The sequence below is a fragment of the Saimiri boliviensis genome, chromosome 16, assembly GCF_048565385.1.
Source record: "Saimiri boliviensis isolate mSaiBol1 chromosome 16, mSaiBol1.pri, whole genome shotgun sequence".
In the NCBI taxonomy this organism is placed as follows: domain Eukaryota; kingdom Metazoa; phylum Chordata; class Mammalia; order Primates; family Cebidae; genus Saimiri; species Saimiri boliviensis.
The window spans coordinates 64327044-64346492 of NC_133464.1; the positions used below are offsets into that span (position 1 = coordinate 64327044).

Sequence of the window (19449 nt, forward strand, 5' to 3'; positions counted from 1 at the left end):
TTATAGTGTGAATTAAAATTACACTAAACAAAAAAGCTAAAGCTAAGCTGCCATAAAAGCTAAGCTAAATTGTTAATATAAATCTACAAACTTTGAAACCTCATTTTTCAAGAATAATACTTATTTGTGAATCTTCTTATCTCAAAAAATAAATAAAAATGAGACTATTTTGCAAAGTTGAGTAAGGCTAATTACCAAACTAGATTCGTCATAACTAAAAACATACTTTTTTAGTCCACTATGGGCACAAAAACTTGTTTAACCAAGTATTGTTTCTAGGGTATCAACATAACTCAAATGAAGATTTAACATTTAACCAAAGCAAGCAGAAACTTACCAAGGCACAATGATCTCTGTTATTTTGGCTGGTTAACTCTGCAACAGTGCAAGCAATACTAGGGCCCAAAAGGAGCTCCCGCTGATCAAGGTAACACTGGTGGATATCACTGAGTAGTTGTTGGTATCTGACAGAAAAAAAATAAGATTAAACTTTTGATTTTGGATATACAAATTAAATTTCACCTTAAATCCAAACCTCTTTTAAAGATATAATGGTCACCTTTCATTTGCCCATATTAACTATTTAATATTGTAAGTACAGATACAAAACAAAAGCAAACCAGAATGAACTGGGATCTCATAAGCTTCATCTTTTAAAGGATTTCTTTTCCAAGATCAGGGACCCCACATCTGCCCAAATAAGAAGGAAATCCTAGTACAGGAAAAACTGCTGTCATGTAAACTTACTAGGTCTGTGACCTTGCTCCCCAAAATAAGTTGTGTGTTACAAGAACAAGCTAGGAGGCAACTGCTCATAAAATATCAGAGACAAAACGCGATTTGGAAAAACAGTACTATAAGACAAGGCTAATGTGGAAACCAGTTTAATTTCTAGGTACTCACTCAGGTATTTTTTCAGATCGCAGCTCTATTTGTTCAATAAGAGTCTGCAGAGTAAGAAAAAATGCATTTAAAAAGCCATCTGTTATACTATCCATTACTTTGATTATAATATTAATCGTATCACATACTCAGAAAAACTGTAACTATAAAAAAGTTAAAAATCATACAAATCACTTGTAATACCAAAAATTAATCACAGCATTTCAGTATATTTTCTTTCAGTTTTTTAATATCCACAGTTCCTATATTTTTCTTTTTACACAAAACTGTAATTATAGTACATATTCTACTTTATAATCTGTTTTTCAAAAATTAATATTATTAGGGCTGGGTGTGGTGGCTCCCACCTGTAATCCCAGCACTTGGGGAGGCCAAGGTGGGCAGATCACAAGGTCAGGAGTTTGAAACCAGCCTGGTCAATATGGTTAAACCCCATCTCTAATAAAAATACAAAAGATTAGCCAGGAATGATGGCATGTGCCTGTAATCCCAGCTACTGAGGAGGCTGAGGCAGGAGAATTGCTTGAACTCGGGAGGTGGAGGTTGCGGTAAGCTAAGATCATGCCGCTGCACTCCAGCCTGAGTGACAGGCTAAAAAAAAAAAAAAAAAAAAATTATTTCACGAACATTTTCCTATCATTAAATACTTTTCAATACTAGATGAAAATGTACAGAAGCCTTTAGCATAGGATCTGGTACCTAGTAAACACTTAATGAATCATAATAAACATGATTTAAAATATTATGCTAAAAGGCTACATAATATCTCATTTCTACTGACAGATATCTAGGTTGTTTCCAAAGAATCACAGCCCATTTGTGAAGAGGCTGGAGTGAAACTAGTGGGTTCCAGCACTCACTCCTTAGTAGCTGTTTGAGCCCAGGCAAGCTGGTCCACTTCTGAGTGGACCTACCTCCCAGGTGGGGACCCCAAAACACCAGCTCAAAAGAGGTATGTATGTTTACAGGCTTTTGGTCTATTCTTCTAAAATGTTTTTAGAAAAGAACTGTTACATTTCTACCAGCAACATTGTCTCATAAATCCTCAAAAGCACTGACCTTAATCTGCCAATTTCTGACAGACAAAAAAGTCCCCCAACCTTAACTTGCATATATTTTCTACATGTTCTGTGAGTAATCTGGTGATTTTTTACTAGCTATTCATCTTTCTTTAGTTTCTTTAGCTCTTTACTTTACTCAGAATTTATTATTTTGGTAATGTTACAGAGTAAAAAGCTTACTATTTTTTTGAAATATTTAGCAAATCTTCCCAATTCCATGTAGAATATTCCAGCCTTTCCTTTTTTATTTGGGATGTTTCTTTATTTATTAAGTATCACAACTTTCCATTCCAATGATCTGTCAGTGAATGCCTGAATCAATGACACTATATTTTTCAAAATTTTCTTCTTTAGTCTTGCCTATTTACCAGATAAAGTTTAGAATCATGAAAAAAATTTATTAGAATTTTTGCTAGGAGTACATTCTAACCAATAAATTACTCTGGGAGAAGATGGGCTTACCATTTATTTAATCTTTTATGATTTTCTGTCTAGTTTTGTCATGTTCTTCATTCTTATATATCTGTTAAGGTTATTGCTAGGTAAGTATTTTATGCTTTTTGTTACTGATATAATATAAATGGGATCCCATCACATATACTAATTGGTTACTAATGGTTATGTAGGAAAGCCAGTGATAACTATATAATCATTTTATAATCACCCACCACACTGAGCCCTCTTATCTAACCATTTCTTTTCTAATCAAATTTTTATCATTCGTATTTGGCTAATAAGCAAAAGCAATCAATCAGGCACATTCTAAATCTCATGCCATCAACTGATATCCAGTTAGACATCTGTAAGACATCTAGGTTGTACCCATATTCTACATATATATTCTATAAACAAAACTAAGTTTCTCCCATTTCAAAAAAAAAAAATCCTTTCAACTGGATGGCTTTTTTTTTTTTTTTTTTAAGACAGGGTCTCGCTTTCTCACCCAGGCTGGAGTGCAGTGGCACTATCTTGGCTCAATGAAGCCTTGACTTCTGGGTTCAAATGACCCTCTCAACTCAGTCTCCCAAGTAGCCAAACCACAGGTACGTGCCGCCCCGTCCAGCTAATTTTTCTATTTTGGGTAGACAGGGTTTCACCATATTGCCCAGGCTGATCTCAACCTCCTAAACTTAAAGAATCTGCCCTCCTTGGCCTCCCAAAGTACTAGGATTATGGGTGTGAGCCACTGCACCCAGCCGTCAACTGGCTGACTTTCAAGAGAGAAACAAGCAAGGAAGTGAGTCAGTCAGCAGAAGTAGATTATTATTTCTAGAAATTTAGCAATGAGTAGAAAGAATATATATGCACCAGCTTCAATAAAATGTATCTCAGCTATGTTATAAATTATAACACATATTTATCTTTGCCCCCTCCATGCTATCAATTAAAATAAACGCATTGTGCATTCCTTTATGTACCAGACACTGCTATGCAGAATGAATAAGGTACATACTCAACCTCATGAAATAAATATCCTACCAATGCATTAATTCAACCCCTAATATCTCACTTGGATTACTGCAGAATCTTCCTTAATAATGAGGCTTCCCTGTCTCAAATCTCTCTTCATCATAATACATTCTTTATATTGCATCCTTAATCTTTTTTTTTTTTTTTTTGAATCAGAGTCTCACTCTGCCATCCAGGCTGGAGTGCAATGGTGCAATTTCAGCTCACTGCAACCTCTGCCTCCTGGGTTCAAGCATTTCTCCTGCCTCCGCCTCCCAAGTAGCTGAAATTACAGGCTCCTGGCACCATTCCCAGCTAATTTTTTTATTTTTAATAGAGACGAGGTTTCACCATATTGGCCAGCTGGTCTCTTGGCCAGGCTAGTCTCCAACTCCTGACCTCATGATCCGTCCACCTTGGCCTCCCAAAGAGCTGGGATTATAGGCATGAGCCACGGCACCCAACCAATCTTTTTTATCAACGCATAATAATTGTACATATTTATGGGGTAAATGTAGTATTTTGATACATGGATACAACGTGTTATGATCAAATCAGAGTGTTTAGAGTATCTATTACCTCAAACATCTATTATTTCTTTGTACTGGAAAAATTTCAAATCTTCCCTTTTAGCTATTTAGAAATACATAATAAATTGTTAACTATAGGCATCCTACTATGCTACTGAACAATAGAACTTATTTCTTCTATCAAACTGTACATTTATACCCATTAACCAACCTCTCCACCTCTCCTCCACCCATCCCAGCCTCTGGTATCTATCATTCTACTTTCTACCTCCATGAGATCAACTTTTTTTTTTTTTTTTTTTTTTTTTTTGAGGCAGAGTTTCACTCGTTACCCAGGCTGGAGTGCAATGGCGTGATCTCCGCTCACCGCAACCTCCGCCTCCTGGGTTCAAGCAATTCTCCTGCCTCAGCCTCCCGAGTAGCTGGGACTACAGGCACACACCACCACGCCCAGCTAATTTTTGTATTTTTAGTAGAGACGGGGTTTCACCTTGTTGGCCAGGATGGTCTCGATCTCTTGACCTCGTGATCCACCCGCCTCGGCCTCCCAAAGTGCTGGGATTACAGGCGTGAGCCACTGCGCCCGACCCGTGATCAACTTTTTTCATTCCCGCATATGAGTGAAAACATACAATATTTGTCTTTCTGTGCCTGGCTTATTTTACTAATATAATGACCTCCAGTTCCATTCATGTTGCTATAAATGACAGGATTTCATTTTTTGGTACAGCTGAATAATATCTTACTGTTTATATATACCCCTTTTATTTTAATTTTTTTCGGCCCCTTGCCCCCCATATACCACATTTTCTTTAGTCATTCATCTGTTGATCGACACTTAGGTTTATTCCATTTACTTACTATCATGAAGTGTTGCATTCAACACAGGTATCCGTTTAATATACTGATTTCCTTGCCTTTGATAAATGCGCGGTAGTGGGACTGCTGGATACTATGATAGCTCTATTTTTAGTTTTTTCAGAAATCTTCTACTGTTTTCCATAATAGCTGTACTAATTTACATTTTACATTCCCACCAACAGTGTATAAAAATTTCCTTTTCTCTGCATCCTCACCAGCATTTATTTTAGGTCTTCTTGGTAATAGCCATTCTAACTGGAGTAAGATGGTATCTCACTGTGATTTTGATTTACATGAGTAAATTTAATAATTCATGCTGTTGAGCACTTTTTCATTTACCTGTTGGTCATCTGTATAGTCTTCTTTTGAGAAATGTTTACTCAGACTTTTTGCCTACTTTTTAATGGGATTATTCAGAGTTTTTTTCTGTTAAGTTCTTGTATATTCTGAGTATCAGTCCCTTGTCAGATGAGTAGTTTCTACAAATATTTTCTACCATTCTACAGATTGTCTCTTCACTCTGGTGATCGTTTCCTTTGCTGGGCAGAACCTTTTAAGATTATTATAGCCCCATTTGTCTATTTTTGTTTTTGTTGCCTATGCTTTCGAAGTTTTAGCCATAAAATCTTTGCCTAGACCAATGTCCTAAAGCATTTCCCCTACACTTTCTTCTAGTAGTTTTATAGTTTCAGATCTTAAGTCTTTAATCCATTTTGTTTTGATTTTTGTATATCGTGAGAGACAGAGGTCTGGTTTCATTTTTCTGCATATGAATATCTAGTTTTCCCAGCAATCATCCTCTCCCCACTAAATTTTCTTGGTGCATTTATCAAAAATCAGTTGGCTGAAAATAAATGCATTTATTTCTGAGTTCTCTATTCTTTTCCATTGGTTTATGTGTTTGTTTAGCAAATCTGACCAAATCACTACTCTGTTTAAGAAACCACTTCATTGGTTTTATGCTTTTCCTAAATTAGCAAAACATGCAACTTCCCTCGTGAGAGAGTCTTTGTCATCTTTCCTGTCTTCTTTCCCATCATATCCCACTAACATCCCATGTTCCAGTTATAACAACGTATAAAGATCTCTCCCAAAATGTATGTCTTTTATATATCCTACAACCTTCCCTACATGTGCTGTTCTCTCTGTATCAAAATACCCTTTTCAGTCCCTTCAAGACCACTAGCCAAGCTTTTATAACTCGACTATCACCTTCATCTAGAAACCATCCCTGAGCATCACAGGAAAAGTTAGATGTTTCCTGCTCTGCAGACTCTTCAAGAACCTAGATACAACACTAAGAAACACTGCTACAATTCGGAAAGACAACGTCGACCTTTCATTCACGTTCACTTCCTTCGGTATAAATAAAGGGCTTAACATACAATAATACTTCAAAGGGGCTGGATGAGCAAATCTCAGAGCAATGTCCTAGTTATGTCAATAGACTTACTCTGACTTTGGGGGCAGCAGCTCGAAATTTCACATAAAATAATGTGAAGGCATTGTCTACGTTAGGTACAGATGAAGGATCCTAAAGAAACGGGGAAAATAGGGAAGGAAGACAATTAGCAAACCAATAATCATTCAGAAAACCTAATACCAACCATTTCCTGTGGCTACTGCTTGGCCTGCATACCAACCAAAGTTTAGGGAGAAAAATCTCAGAGAAATTAAATATTATTATGGCTACAAATGAGAAATAATTAAACAGAACTGTCATCTCTCTCTCCTTTATCGTTATAACTAATCTTACATTACTTAAATTTTGGTAGTAAACAGACCTGAATTCAGATTCACATTCTGCCACTCACTGAACGTAGGACACTGGCCCAAGTACTTTATCCCTCTGAGGCTCAGTGCATCCATTAAACTCCTAAAGGTTTTGTGCAGCTCAATAGTAAAGCACTAGCACATAATGGGTACCAGTATTTATAAGACATTAGTTTCCTAAACCTACTGAAAATTTTGCAAAATAAGAAAATATATAGGTTGGCTGTTATGTCAGCTAAGAACAACGTAAACAGTAAAAATCCAAGCCAAATACCACTAGCTTTGAATGGAAAGTTCAAAAAGACACTCCACATTCTTTAGAAAGTAAGCTTAAAAACTAAAACATAACATTTATGATTTTATTTTCTTAGGAAAGGAATATGCTCAATGACCATCTTAGCTAGTTCTACTCTTATTTTCTAACCTTATACTCTATGACTTTTCTACCTAGAATCAACTATAATCCATAATTAACTGATTTTTTTTTTCCATACTGGTTATTTCTTTTGAATATAAGCTCCATGAGGGCAGGGGCATTATTAGCTCCTCTTCGTTACTATACAATTCCTAATATAATATCAAGCATTAGGCAATGCTCAATAAAAATGTTTGTTAAACATAGAAAAATTGAAAACTACAAAAAAAGTGTAAAGAAGAAAATTTAAATTATGCATTGTATCCCACCACTCAGACAGAACCATTTTTATGATTTTGGTATATTTCCTTCTAATATTTTTGTTAAAAAGGAACGTTTTAAGTGACAAATACTTCGTATCTTATTATTCATCATATAGTTCTGAATACTTCCCACACTATTAAATCTTATTTGGAAATAAGATTTGCAAGGGGTATTTATAACATAGTCATTATTCCCTACTATAAAAAGCTGCAGTACATTTAGGTAAAAATTTTTTAGAATTACAAAGTACTAACCTGAGCCAAAGATCACAGAAGATGAATGAATCAAAAACAACAACAAAAATGATCTGTTGTTGAGATGCGTTAACTCACCCTTTTCAGTAACTGATTTGTGAGGGTCTGTAGTGTGTTCACAGTGTATGTCTTCATGAGGTGCAAAGCTTTAGAAAGACACTGCTTAAACTTCAGCAAATATACAGGATAATCTTTAAAATTAGGCTGCAAGGACAAGACAAAGATTCAAAAAGTAGAAACAAACACTGACAAAAAGTAATCTTTTAGTGAAAACCAAGGTGCCCCCGCATAAAGCAATATATTAAGTTCGAAAACAGGTTTCGTAAAGATCACAAACTACACAAAGCTGAATAAATACTGTGATTGTCTTAGTCATAGTCAAACCTACTGTGCCTAGCACAAAGTAGGAGCTCAACACATATTTGCAGTTGTTAGCAAAAGCTATTTTCAGCACCCCACAGACTTTAAGGCTAATATGTAACGCCCGACTAAGAAAAGGAGCGAGGGGAAATACACACAGCAATAAATCCTGAAGAAATACAAATAGAGGGTGATTCAATCAAAGGGCTTGTCCCTTTATCTCTCCCCAAGTAACTCTTCCTGTTTCCAAAGAAATCCCTAGCACATCAAGAAGCCAACAACTTTAAAACGCCTCATCCTGTTAGGTGGGATAAAGCTGAGTCAGCCAGGACATGGTCCATTCCAGGGGCCACTGCAGGAGCTAAAAGTACTTTTTACACCACTGCTTAATAATGACTAAGAATTCACTACAGATTTTATTTAATATACTACAAATACGTATTTTTCCCTTGGGCAGAAATAATCACTTTATAGTACAAGAGGTGATATAACAGGAATCTTAAGATTTCTTTTAAACATGCAAAAATACCATGACTTACATGAGATGAGATATATGTTATACAATCATCTAACTTGGACAGCATAGGTATAAATCCATCACTATTCACCGACAATGTGGGGGAGTTCAATTTCTTTAAAGAAAAAATAAAACAATCTTTATTCACAAAAAATCATACAGATGAAAGTTAGAAACTATGGATTAGAATCAGCAAATCTGCCTTTAGGATATAACAGGTCTTTATAATACATTTTAAAAGTCACCAAAATATCCGCAAATGTAGCCCACATGTACAATAAAGAAGGGATAAATAGAAAAAGAATACTGATTTAATTTCGTTTATTCCTAATAAGCTTTAATGGGACTCTTCATGAATCAGGACATAGTATATATTACCCCACTACACGATGTCATATTAAAATAATATATGAAGTACCTAGAGTTCTCACTTTCTGATATACAATATACATAATTTTTTTACTTGCAAACAATGGTGATTTCCTGAAGGTTAAAGGATTAACCAGCAGTCATACTATGTTTAACAGTCATACTATGTTTAGCAGTTGTACTATGAAAGTAAAATACAAGTCAATCATCTCTTAACCTGATATACAAATAGCTTGGCAATGAACTACTTTCCATTGCATTCCATTGTTAACTACCCACTAGTTTCATTTCTATGACTTTAATAAATACTTTAATAATATTTTATGATTACCTGATTTATATATAATTATGATTAACTTATGAGTCAGAAACATAGAAATATAATTTACATCATTGTCTTTATTGGAACTATTATACTTTATTGGGATACAAGTATACATTATGAGGACTATACTTTTCTTCAAACTAAACATGAGAATTAAGTTTTAAAAATGTTTTGACCACTATCGTAGTAGCACAACCACAGCAAGATCTAAAACTGAATATTTCTTCTTACAATCTTCTTCAAAGCTTATAAATAAGAAACTATGAAAGGTAACCAACAAAGAGATTTTAATGCCAAGAATAGAATTTAAGAAATGCATCTTAACTCAAATTTTTAAAAATCTGAACTGGTAATGGTATCTCCACTGTATATAAATAGGAATATCTATCAGCAAACAAGCTGAGTTAAAATATCACTCAAGCCAATTTATAGATTTAAAGACTACACCAAGAAAGGCAAAAATAAAATAAGAATCACCAACTTTATAAAAAGTAAAGAACAATGCTTACTGTGTTAATAGTTTCCAATTCGTTAAAATAGGAAAGCTTTTGTTGAATGTTTTCAGCTAGATCAACAAGTTCCGACTTGCATTTTTTAAAAGAGAAAAATAAATTATTATAAGAATACAAGAATCAACATGCCAGTCTCAAAATTACACTAAATAGATTTACATTAGACACAGAGGTTTATATCAGATATAAGAATACAGCTCAAGTATTTCTACAATCATGAACTAAAATATGCAATAATTATTACAGTAAATTTCATGTCTCTATAAAATAATAAATGACATTTTTAAAACACACAAAAGTACATACAGAGAAAAGTACATACTGAGATAAATATAGTAACAAGTGTTCTAGCTCTAAGTCAAAAGTAATCCATCAGTTGATCTTTTCAAAATCTCACCATTAGTACAATCACTATGCTTGTTTGAAAAGTGTGAGTAGCTGGGTACAGTGGTTCACACCTGTAATCCCAATACTTTGGGAGGCCGAGACAGGCAGATCACTTGAGGTCAGGAGTTCAAAACCAGCCTAGCCAACATGGCAAAACCCTGCCTCTACTAAAAAAACAAAAAGTAGCCGGGCGTGGTGGCACATGCCTGTAACCCCAGCTACTTGGGAGGCTGAGGCAGAAGAAATGCTTAAACCCCGGAGGCAGAGGTTGCAGTGGGCTGAGATCGCACCACTACACTACAGCCTGGGCGAAACAGTGAAAAAATAGAAAATAAGATGTCAGTAATAAAGATGAGAAAGAGCAAACTAACATATCCACTACACTCTGAAACTGTACCGAGACCTAACAGCTCAAAACATAAGAAAGCTTGCCTTTGCTCTTACTCACATGAGCTTACTAGAAAAAAAGCAGACTGTCAGTGTAACTATCTACATGCTTAGCATAGGGCCCAAACACAGCAGAGTCAAACATCTTAGAGAAATTCGGAAAATTTTTTAAAAACTGCATTCATCTATTTTAAAATATTAAGTATAATGACTGATCCTCTCTCTTACTCCAATTACCTGTTCTTTTAGGAGCTGTTCACAGGCTTCATGTAGGGTTCCTGTCTTATTGGACACAAAAAGATACTGTTTCTGCAAAGACTCCAGATGCTGAAGAGCACTGTTTACATCATTCAATATAGCATCACATTGCTCCTGAAACCCAGACAAGTAATCCCTCATCTGTCTAGAAAACAGAACCAAAAGGGGATTGGCAATAATCTTTTCCCCCAGTAAGCATAGTAAAATAACAACAAAGGCTCATTTTTCCCAAAATTTTCAAATTTCAGGAGGAAAGTCAGACCTAGGCACCCAAGTTGATTATGTTAAGAAACGTATCAAAAGTTATGTCATAAACTGTTTCAATACTTAAGAAGGCAAGTACTGTAAGTAACAAAAGTAATTAGCCTTGAAGCCATAACCTGGCTTTTCACATATAAGGTAATTAATCACTGGCTCAACTTCTAAAGACTGGACACCAAAGCCATCCCAAGGAACCAAGTAAGGTCAATCCTTCAGATCACTTCCCTCTTTGAAAGATGGTGTGATGTCATGGAAAGAGTTCTGGATTTAGAATTAGAAGACCTGGGTCCAAGCCCCAGCTCTGCCCCAATCTGCATGACATTACTTATTATTTCCAGGCCTCAGTTTGCTCATTTGTAAAGTAAGAATAGTAATATCTTTCCTCACACAGCTGTTATGAAGATTAAATGGGATCATACCACACTGCCTAGCAATAATAGCCATCTGTAAATCAATCCACTGAATGTGAACACTCAACCCACAGCCCCCAAATCAGCTAGAAACTGTACACTGTCATTTCTCTCATGCTGTCAACATCCACTGACAGAACTATAGTTACACCCAACCTAAGTGGCCATCCTGAAAGTCTTTCAGGGATGTTTCTCCTTCTAAAGAAAGACAACGAACACCTTCTAGAATTCCTCTAAAGCTTCTACCTAAACCTAGTTCTTTCTGGAGTTAACTAAAAACTAAAATCTGTGCCTCCTAACCTATTAATTATAATGTAATTCTCTTTTTGTTTTTAATCACGCAACTTCTAATAACAGTTTTAAAGACCCATATCTTCTCACTGGCTATTCTTAAAGAACATATGGCTGTTAGCATTTTCTTAGTACCTTAATTTTATTTAAAAACACTAATTATGAAATGTTTCAGATGACTGTGGTCTAAAAATTAAGATACCCAACAAATGCAAGAGACACACATACCTATATTTAGTTCCTTCATCTTGATCCATCTGAGTTTGCAGCTTTGCAAACCATGAGAAAAACTGGAAAAACAAGAGTATTATACTGTCAACAAAACTAAAACTGACAAAAGTAAAAGAGGCTACATGCTAAACAGCAAGTCAAAAGGACAGATACTATCCAAGTTTTATTGTTTAGGGCTCAGACATAATCAGTTTTAAGCCAGGAGAAGATAATTTAATCACATCCACAATATCGACATGAAAGGAAAAGCAAAGAATATTAAAACATTTGCCATTTCAGATGTCTTAAAGGACTGAAAAAACCAACCAATGAAAAACTGGCCATTTTCAGAGTCAAATAAGGAAGAGTATTAAACACAAAATATGTAAAAAATGAATATTTCTTCCTAATAAGCTAATGCCTACTTGCTATAATCGTTTACAAAATCTGAGTAGGTAACACAGGGCTTTGAGCAAATATCAATATTAATGTTATCTAACAGGAGCTGTGAGGCCATAACTCAAAAATATATTACAGAGTGGTTTAAGAATACGGACTCTGGTATCAGCTAGCCCTGAGCCTGAATTTTGGCCTGAAAAATATCTATTATTTAAAAGGGGAATGTGGGGAGTTGACCTTAAACAAGTATGAAGAAACTTTTTGGGGTGATGAAAGAAATGTTTTATATCTCAATTACAGTTGTTAATTACATAGGTATAGACACTTTTCAAAACTCATCGGGCTGACACTTAAAATTAATACATTTTATTGTATATAAATTATAAGTCAGTATATTACTTTTTTTTTTTTATTTTAAAGCGAGAACAGGTACAAATTTCATCCAGAAGATTCTTTTTTAAGCAGTACAAACAAGTTCATAGACATGGTGCAAGACTACCTTCAAGTGAACGTGAGAACACTGAATCGCAAGTAAGATTCAGTGTCAAGGGTGTACAGGCTTGCCATGTGCCTTGGCTATCATTTATTGTGTACCTGCTACACAATGCCTTACATGCATTATCTTATTTAACTCTCACAAAAATCCTATGAGACAATATACAATTATCTCTGTTTTATAGATTAGAAAACTAAAGATCTAAGAAGCCAAGTAATTTGCCTAAGCTCACAAAGATGCTAAGTAATGGAGCTGACTTTCAGATGCAGGTCAGCCTAACTCAGGAGCTAGAACTCTTCATGGGTTTGTGGAACTGCCTCTCTCGACTTACTATATACGCAATCCAGTACATGTACTTTATGTTTTATTTGGTAAATGCCTCGACTTTGACTCTTAATAGGACAAGAAAGAAGAGACAAGAAAAGTGGCACAAGAAACTACTGTAAGTTTAGGTTTCTAATTAGGAATGAACAAAAACCAAGAAAAAATTATACATGCTAAATTACTGAAAAATAACTAAGTGTTGACATAAAGAGGATATTTGGGTTTTTAAAAAAGGACCTACCTAGCAACAAGTGAGATGAAGGGGTGCGCACGCATACACCGAGGGGATAAGTTAACACAACACAGACAGGGGGAAGTCAAAAGTGCATAAAACATTAAAACCTCAACAATCTATCAACATCCAAACCTGGAATATCATGTTTTTTCCCTATATCCGTAACTATAACTGGGCAATAGATTCATTTGAAATGCTCAAACAGCCACAACTATCACAAAATCAAGAATGTTCTAGAAAGACTTGATGCTAACTATGGTGACAAATGTTCACAACTTTTAATTAGAACCTTTTTTATTAGCCTTGCCTTGAGACATCTAAAATAATCAAACATCCTTAGAAAAGATACTGCAATTTACCTGCTGTGCAGTTTCAATTCTTTCTTCTTCCATTCCTAAGGAAGTGAAGCCCTTCAAGAGAATGTCTTCTGTAGATTCAGGCACTACTGAAGTCAGTTCAATGGGCAGTGACTGGGAGGCTAAACTGCACAAGTCTTCAATTGGGAGCTTGAAAAAAGAGTCACAAAGATAATATTTAAGAAACCTGAAAATTCTCTGAACTTAACTCAAGATTGAGTTTCCACCTCAGTCCTTTCGAAAGAGAAAGAAATATTTTTCATTAAATCATACTAGGTTAGCCAGGTGCGGTGGCTCACACCTGTAATCTCAGCACTTTGGCAGGCCAAGGCAGGCAGATCACGAAGTCAGAAGTTTGATACCAGCGTGGCCAATGTGGTGAAACACCATCTCTACCAAAAATACAAAAATTAGCCAGGCATGATGGCACATGCCTATAGTCCCATCTACTCAGGATGCTGAGGCAGGAGAATTGCTTGAACCCGGGAGGCAGAGGTTTCAGTGAGCCGAGACTGCACCACTGCACTCCAGCCTGGGCAACAGAGCAAGACTCCATGTCAAAAAAAAAAAAAAAAAAAACTATATTAGGTTAATACAAATACCATATAATACTAACACTTCAGGCTCTATGTTAAATGCTAGTCTCAAAATATAAACATGACACTGATGTCCCACCATTAGTAAGCTTTTTTTTTCTTTTTTTTTTTTTTTTTTTTTTGGTGACAGGGTCTTGCTCTGCCTGTCATCCAGGTTGGCATGCAATGGCGCGACCTCAGCTCACTGCTACCTCCATCTCCAGAGCTCAAGCCATCCTCCCACCTCAGTCTCCAAGCAGCTGAGACAACAGGTATGCACCACCATGCCTAACTAGTTTTTGTATTTTTGATAGAGTTGCGGGTCTATACATGTTGCCCAGGCTGGTCTCAAACTCCCGGACTCATACTTTCCTGTTGTGACTTTTCATTCACTTCTAAGGAGGAGGTGACTGAATGCTTCCTGCTTACTAGCACTGTCCTGGCTTCCAGATGGAGGAGACAGATACCACTAGAGAGGGGCAGCGCCATAGAGCTACTGTATAGTTTATGCAAATGGAGACACTAACATTAAATAATAACTACAATAAATTCTCAGGTTTTGCCTGACCAGCTGAGCAGGTCCAGGACATGACAAGCAACATAATTTTCTGTCCCAAGCTCTACTTCTTGCAGAGTTCTGGGTTGGAGAAAACCACTTTTATGATCAATCTGATCAATTAATTCCCTAAATGAAACCTGATGTTACGTGCTCTGTTTGGAGCAAATTACTGAAGCAGTACAGATGGAGTCTCAGAATCTTCCTCAAGGCACCTAACCTCTCCTTTTCTTACCTTTGGTCTGAATGACACCTTATACCAGCTCAGCATCACAGGATTTTAATCTATTCTTTTAAGATGTTAATGATTTGAAAGAAAGCACAAGAATAATACTAGCAAGTAACTTGCCATGTGCCCCTTACATATGTGATTTCATGTAATTCTCACAACTCCCTATAAGTATCCATCATGAGTTATGCCCCTCTTTTATAAAAAAGAAAATTAAGGCTCAGAAAAGATAAACATCACATCTAAGGTCAGACAGCCTACAAGAAAACAACAGCTGTAACCATAAATTATAAGTGTCACAGTAAATTATTTTAGCATTTTATCAAGAATTACTAAATTCTGCATAAAGAAATAGGCCCCTCACTAATAGCAAGTTTGCCCTGGCTACAAAAGTCTAGCTAATATTCTATAGTAAATTATTTTCTCTAATGGCCAAAAAAAAAAAAAGGCATATTTCCTTTTTAAGATAAGACTAGTTCTCTTTCATAAAAGAGAAAGCTGTTTTCTAAAGAAGTTAACGTCTTTATGATATGTACTTAGAGTTAGTTGGCCTCTTGCTCTTCTACTAACCTGCTCAGTTCCAGCTATCCAGGAAGTAATTTATCTCGTGCAAATTGTGAAACACTACAGAAACTCCTTGAGCTATACTGGTTGGACAAAATGAAAATTGTGGCACTCTCTTTTCGTGCCGGTGTTAAAAGAGTAGCAATGGGGCTAAAAAAAATTAATTCCAAAATATTCCCAACAGACATATAAACACTTTAGAAAAGGAAAATGAGGGCTGTAAAACTGAAGAGCAATGAGAACATCCATCTTAAAGATTCCATGTGTGCATAACAGCTTGGCTATTGCATTGTTTTTTTGAGACAGAATCTTGCCTGTCTCCCAGGCTGGAGTGCAATGGTGCAATCTTGGCTCACTGCAATCTCTGTCTCCCAGGTTCAAGCAATTCTCGTGCCTCAGCCTCCCAGGTAACTAGGATTACAGGCATGTGCCACCACACCCAGCTAATTTTTGTATTTTCAGTAGAGATGGGGTTTCGCCAGGTTGACCAGATTGGTCTCAAACTCCTGACCTCAAGTGATCCGCCTGCCTTGGCCTCCCAAAATGCTGAAACTACAGGCGTGGGCCACTGAGCCTGGCCTCAGCTACTGCATTCTCACAGGAATCCAATACCAAGCTACACCTACCAGAAGACTCTCACTGAATTCTTGAACTTGTTAAGCTCATCCCCTACCTATAAGTTTACACTGTTCTTTCTTCCAGCTGGAATATTATTTCTTTAGTCTTTATAAAGCTAGCTTCAGGTATTCCACCATTAGTTCCCATCTCAGATTGTCACTTCCTTGGAAAGGCCATCTCTCTGTCTCTAGGGCATACTTCACTCCTTTCTGTCACACCATCCTATTTGATTTTCCTTATATTATGGGCCACTGTCTGAACATACTTTCTTTGTTCTTTTTTTCCACGTTCATGATCCCCACAAATATGTCAGCTCCGTGAGGCTAAGGATCTCATCTTTCCTATTTACCTTTCTATCTCCAATTCCTAACTCAGAGTAGGAACATAACATACATTAAACACTGCATGCGGCTAATGATAAATATGGATGAATGGGTGAAAATGAAAAAGTCCATTTAGTTCATTCCAAACCTTCTCCTTCATGTTCAATGAGAATAAGAAATAATAGTTCATGATCCACGACAAGGAAAACAAATTTTTTTGTAGAATATGTATCTCCCCCATCACACCCCCAGTGCCAAATCAATTATAAACAGAATGGAAAATTTATAGAGCAAACAATTTTTATTATCCATCGAGGCGGGTGGATCACGAGGTCAAGAGATCCAGACCGTCCTGGTCAATATAGTGAAACCCCGTCTCTACTAAAAATACAAAAAATCAGCCGGGCATGGTGGCGCATGCCTGTAATCCCAGCTACTCAAGAGGCTGAGGCAGGAGAATTGCCTGAACCCAGGAGGCGGAGGTTGTGGTGAGCCGAGATCGCGCCATTGCACTCCAGCCTGGGAAACAAGAGCGAAACTCCGTCTCAAAAAAAAAAAGTTTCATGGATGAGCCAAAAAAATTTCCACCTGCTCCCTCATTTATTTCAGATCCATTTCCGGCACCACATCCTAGAGGCAGAAACAGAAACCCAAGAAAGACACCTATTTGATGGCAGAGCATACAATAGTGAATGTGAAGAGAATGATTAAATCAAACCTCTAAAGCAGGAGGGCAGAAAAAGTTGAAGACTCTAAACATAATGTCGGTTCGGACACAATTCCAAATTGTATAAAAAGAATGCTTCGGGCAGGGCACAATGGCTTACGCCTGTAATCCCAGCACTTTGGGAAGCCGAGGCGGTCAGATCACTTGAGGTCAGGAGTTCAAGAACAGCCTGGACAACAGGGCAAAACCCCATCTCCACTAAAAACACAAAAATTTAGCCGGAGGTGGTGGCAGGTACCTGTGCTGCCAGCTACTCGGGAGGCTGAGGCAGGAGAATCGCTTGAACTCGGGAGGTGGAGGTTGCAGTGAGCCGAGGCTGGGCCACTGCACTCCAGCCAGGCAGACAGCGAGAAAAAAGAATGCTTCCAACATCAAAAGTAACAATTACCACTACTTACAAAATAATCCTCCTAAACCTGGCCCTCAAAACTGGAAAAAGTTGGTCAAACATCTGACAATTCATGTTACTTCCTGCTATCATAACTAATTGAATTGAATCACACAAGTACAGTAGTGCCTAATATCCTAATGTTAAGTGGATTAAACATGTTGACACTAAAACCAAAAACCAGCACTGCTTAATAATGTACTGACCCAGCTTTCAAATAAAATTCATTTTTATTGCTTTGCTATAGGTGAAATAAATCTGATCTCCCATAACCTGCACTTGACAAGTGTGACAAATGAAACTGTCATTCAGGATCAAGTTTTCGTCTCCCCAAGACCCCCATGGACAAAGTAAGCTAGGTGATTCACTAAGGCGGTAAAGGACCAGGCACTGGAGACTGTCCTGCAGCAAAGCACCTCGGGTTCACTGCCTCTCCTTCTGGGAGAGAGTGGGCAGCAAGATTACGCCTCGGTTGACAGGAGGGACCTCTGGGGCAAGACGCTCAGGGCAAGGCTCCCAGGCAATCATCCCACGCTGCTAAGGGAGGACTGGGTGCCGGTGGGCACCAATCGCAGGACTGCCCCCACAGCAGTCCCCGGGCAGGATTAGAGTAGGGGTCGCAGGCAGCGCTAAGCCTAACCGCGTAGGAGGAGGAGGCCCCTCCCACCGGATCCGCCTCCATGGCCAGGGAGGAATGGAGAGAGATCCTGGGCAGAGGTTCGTGAGGCCGGGGTCCTACCGGGGCGCCCGAGGAGCACCCCAGCCCCGTCGCCACAGCCCGGTTCCCGCCCATCACCTCACCTCAGCTGGCACCGGCAGGTTCTCTGCCGCCGCCTTCAGCTCCAGCACCGAGTCCGTCTGCCGGTCGGTCAGCGGCGCCGTCGTGTCCGGTCTCCGATCCCAGAGAGCCAGCTTTTCCCGAGCGTCCCGCTCCGCTACCGCCTCAGGCAGCAGCAGCAGCGCCGCCTCCGCCATCGCCGCCGCCCCTGCGGCCTTCAGCAGCAGGGGGGTGGAGGGGAGCCTAACAGAGAGACCCGGGCCACTTCCGGGAGAACCGGAGCTTCCAGCACTGCTCCGGCGGCGGGGCGGGCCAGAATGCCCTGACCCCGGAAATGGTTCCGCAGTGTCGGGGGGCGGGAGCGAGGCCAGTATAGACGTGGCTTCAAATGGGTACGACTATTTCCGGTTGAAACGTAGAAGAAGTTGGAGAAGACGGGATCCAACGGAAGTAGAAATGCCCCTACCGGAAGTCTCTTCCTCAACATCAATAACTTTATTGTTACGTGTTGTACAGATTATTGACAACTGCGTTATGTCACCCTGCCAGTAGGGGACTTGGATCTACACCTCTCTGCTCACAGCTGGGTAGTATGGGTGGAGTGTCTGGAGTGTGTAATTTCCATGTTGGCATGTTGACCTTCCGCCTCTTGGATCAAAACATAAAACATAAACTTTTCCAACATCTAGTAATTCCCCTGCTAGAGAACTAATTTATGAAAACATTAAAAATGCAAAGATGTGTGTATCTCAGACGTCATTAACGGTATCAAATAACTGGAGGCAACGTAAATGTCTAAATCAATAATTTGTGATACAGGACGGGAGCGGTGGCTCAGACTTGTAATCCCAGCACTTTGGGAGATCGAGATGGACGGATCATCTGAGGTCAGGCGTTCGGGACCAGCCTGGCCAATGTGGTTAAACCCCGTCGTTACTAAAAGCACAAAAATTAGTAGGGCATAGTGGCACATGCCTGTAATCCCAGATGCTTGAGAGGCTGAGGTAAGAGAATCTCCTGAACCCGGGAGGTGGAGGCTATAGTGCTCACCACTGCACTCCCGCCTGGATGTCAGAGTGAGACT

At 38.3% G+C, this 19449-nt stretch overlaps 1 protein-coding gene across 1 annotated transcript in view; it reads right to left on the minus strand.

Annotated features, from left to right (window-relative positions):
* The window catches only part of COG3 (component of oligomeric golgi complex 3), a 68557-nt gene extending 49852 nt beyond the window's left edge, over window positions 1-18705 (minus strand). The window contains exons 1-10 of the mRNA XM_003934360.3: window positions 18389-18705; window positions 13611-13757; window positions 11816-11877; window positions 10605-10770; window positions 9591-9665; window positions 8410-8502; window positions 7589-7714; window positions 6258-6338; window positions 904-947; window positions 338-464 (exon numbers count right to left, since the gene is read on the minus strand). Coding sequence (XP_003934409.1) covers window positions 338-464; window positions 904-947; window positions 6258-6338; window positions 7589-7714; window positions 8410-8502; window positions 9591-9665; window positions 10605-10770; window positions 11816-11877; window positions 13611-13757; window positions 18389-18562 — 1095 coding nt within the window. The 5' untranslated portion in view covers window positions 18563-18705. The remainder of the gene's footprint in view (window positions 1-337; window positions 465-903; window positions 948-6257; window positions 6339-7588; window positions 7715-8409; window positions 8503-9590; window positions 9666-10604; window positions 10771-11815; window positions 11878-13610; window positions 13758-18388) is intronic.
* Between the last annotated feature and the right edge of the window lie 744 nt (window positions 18706-19449).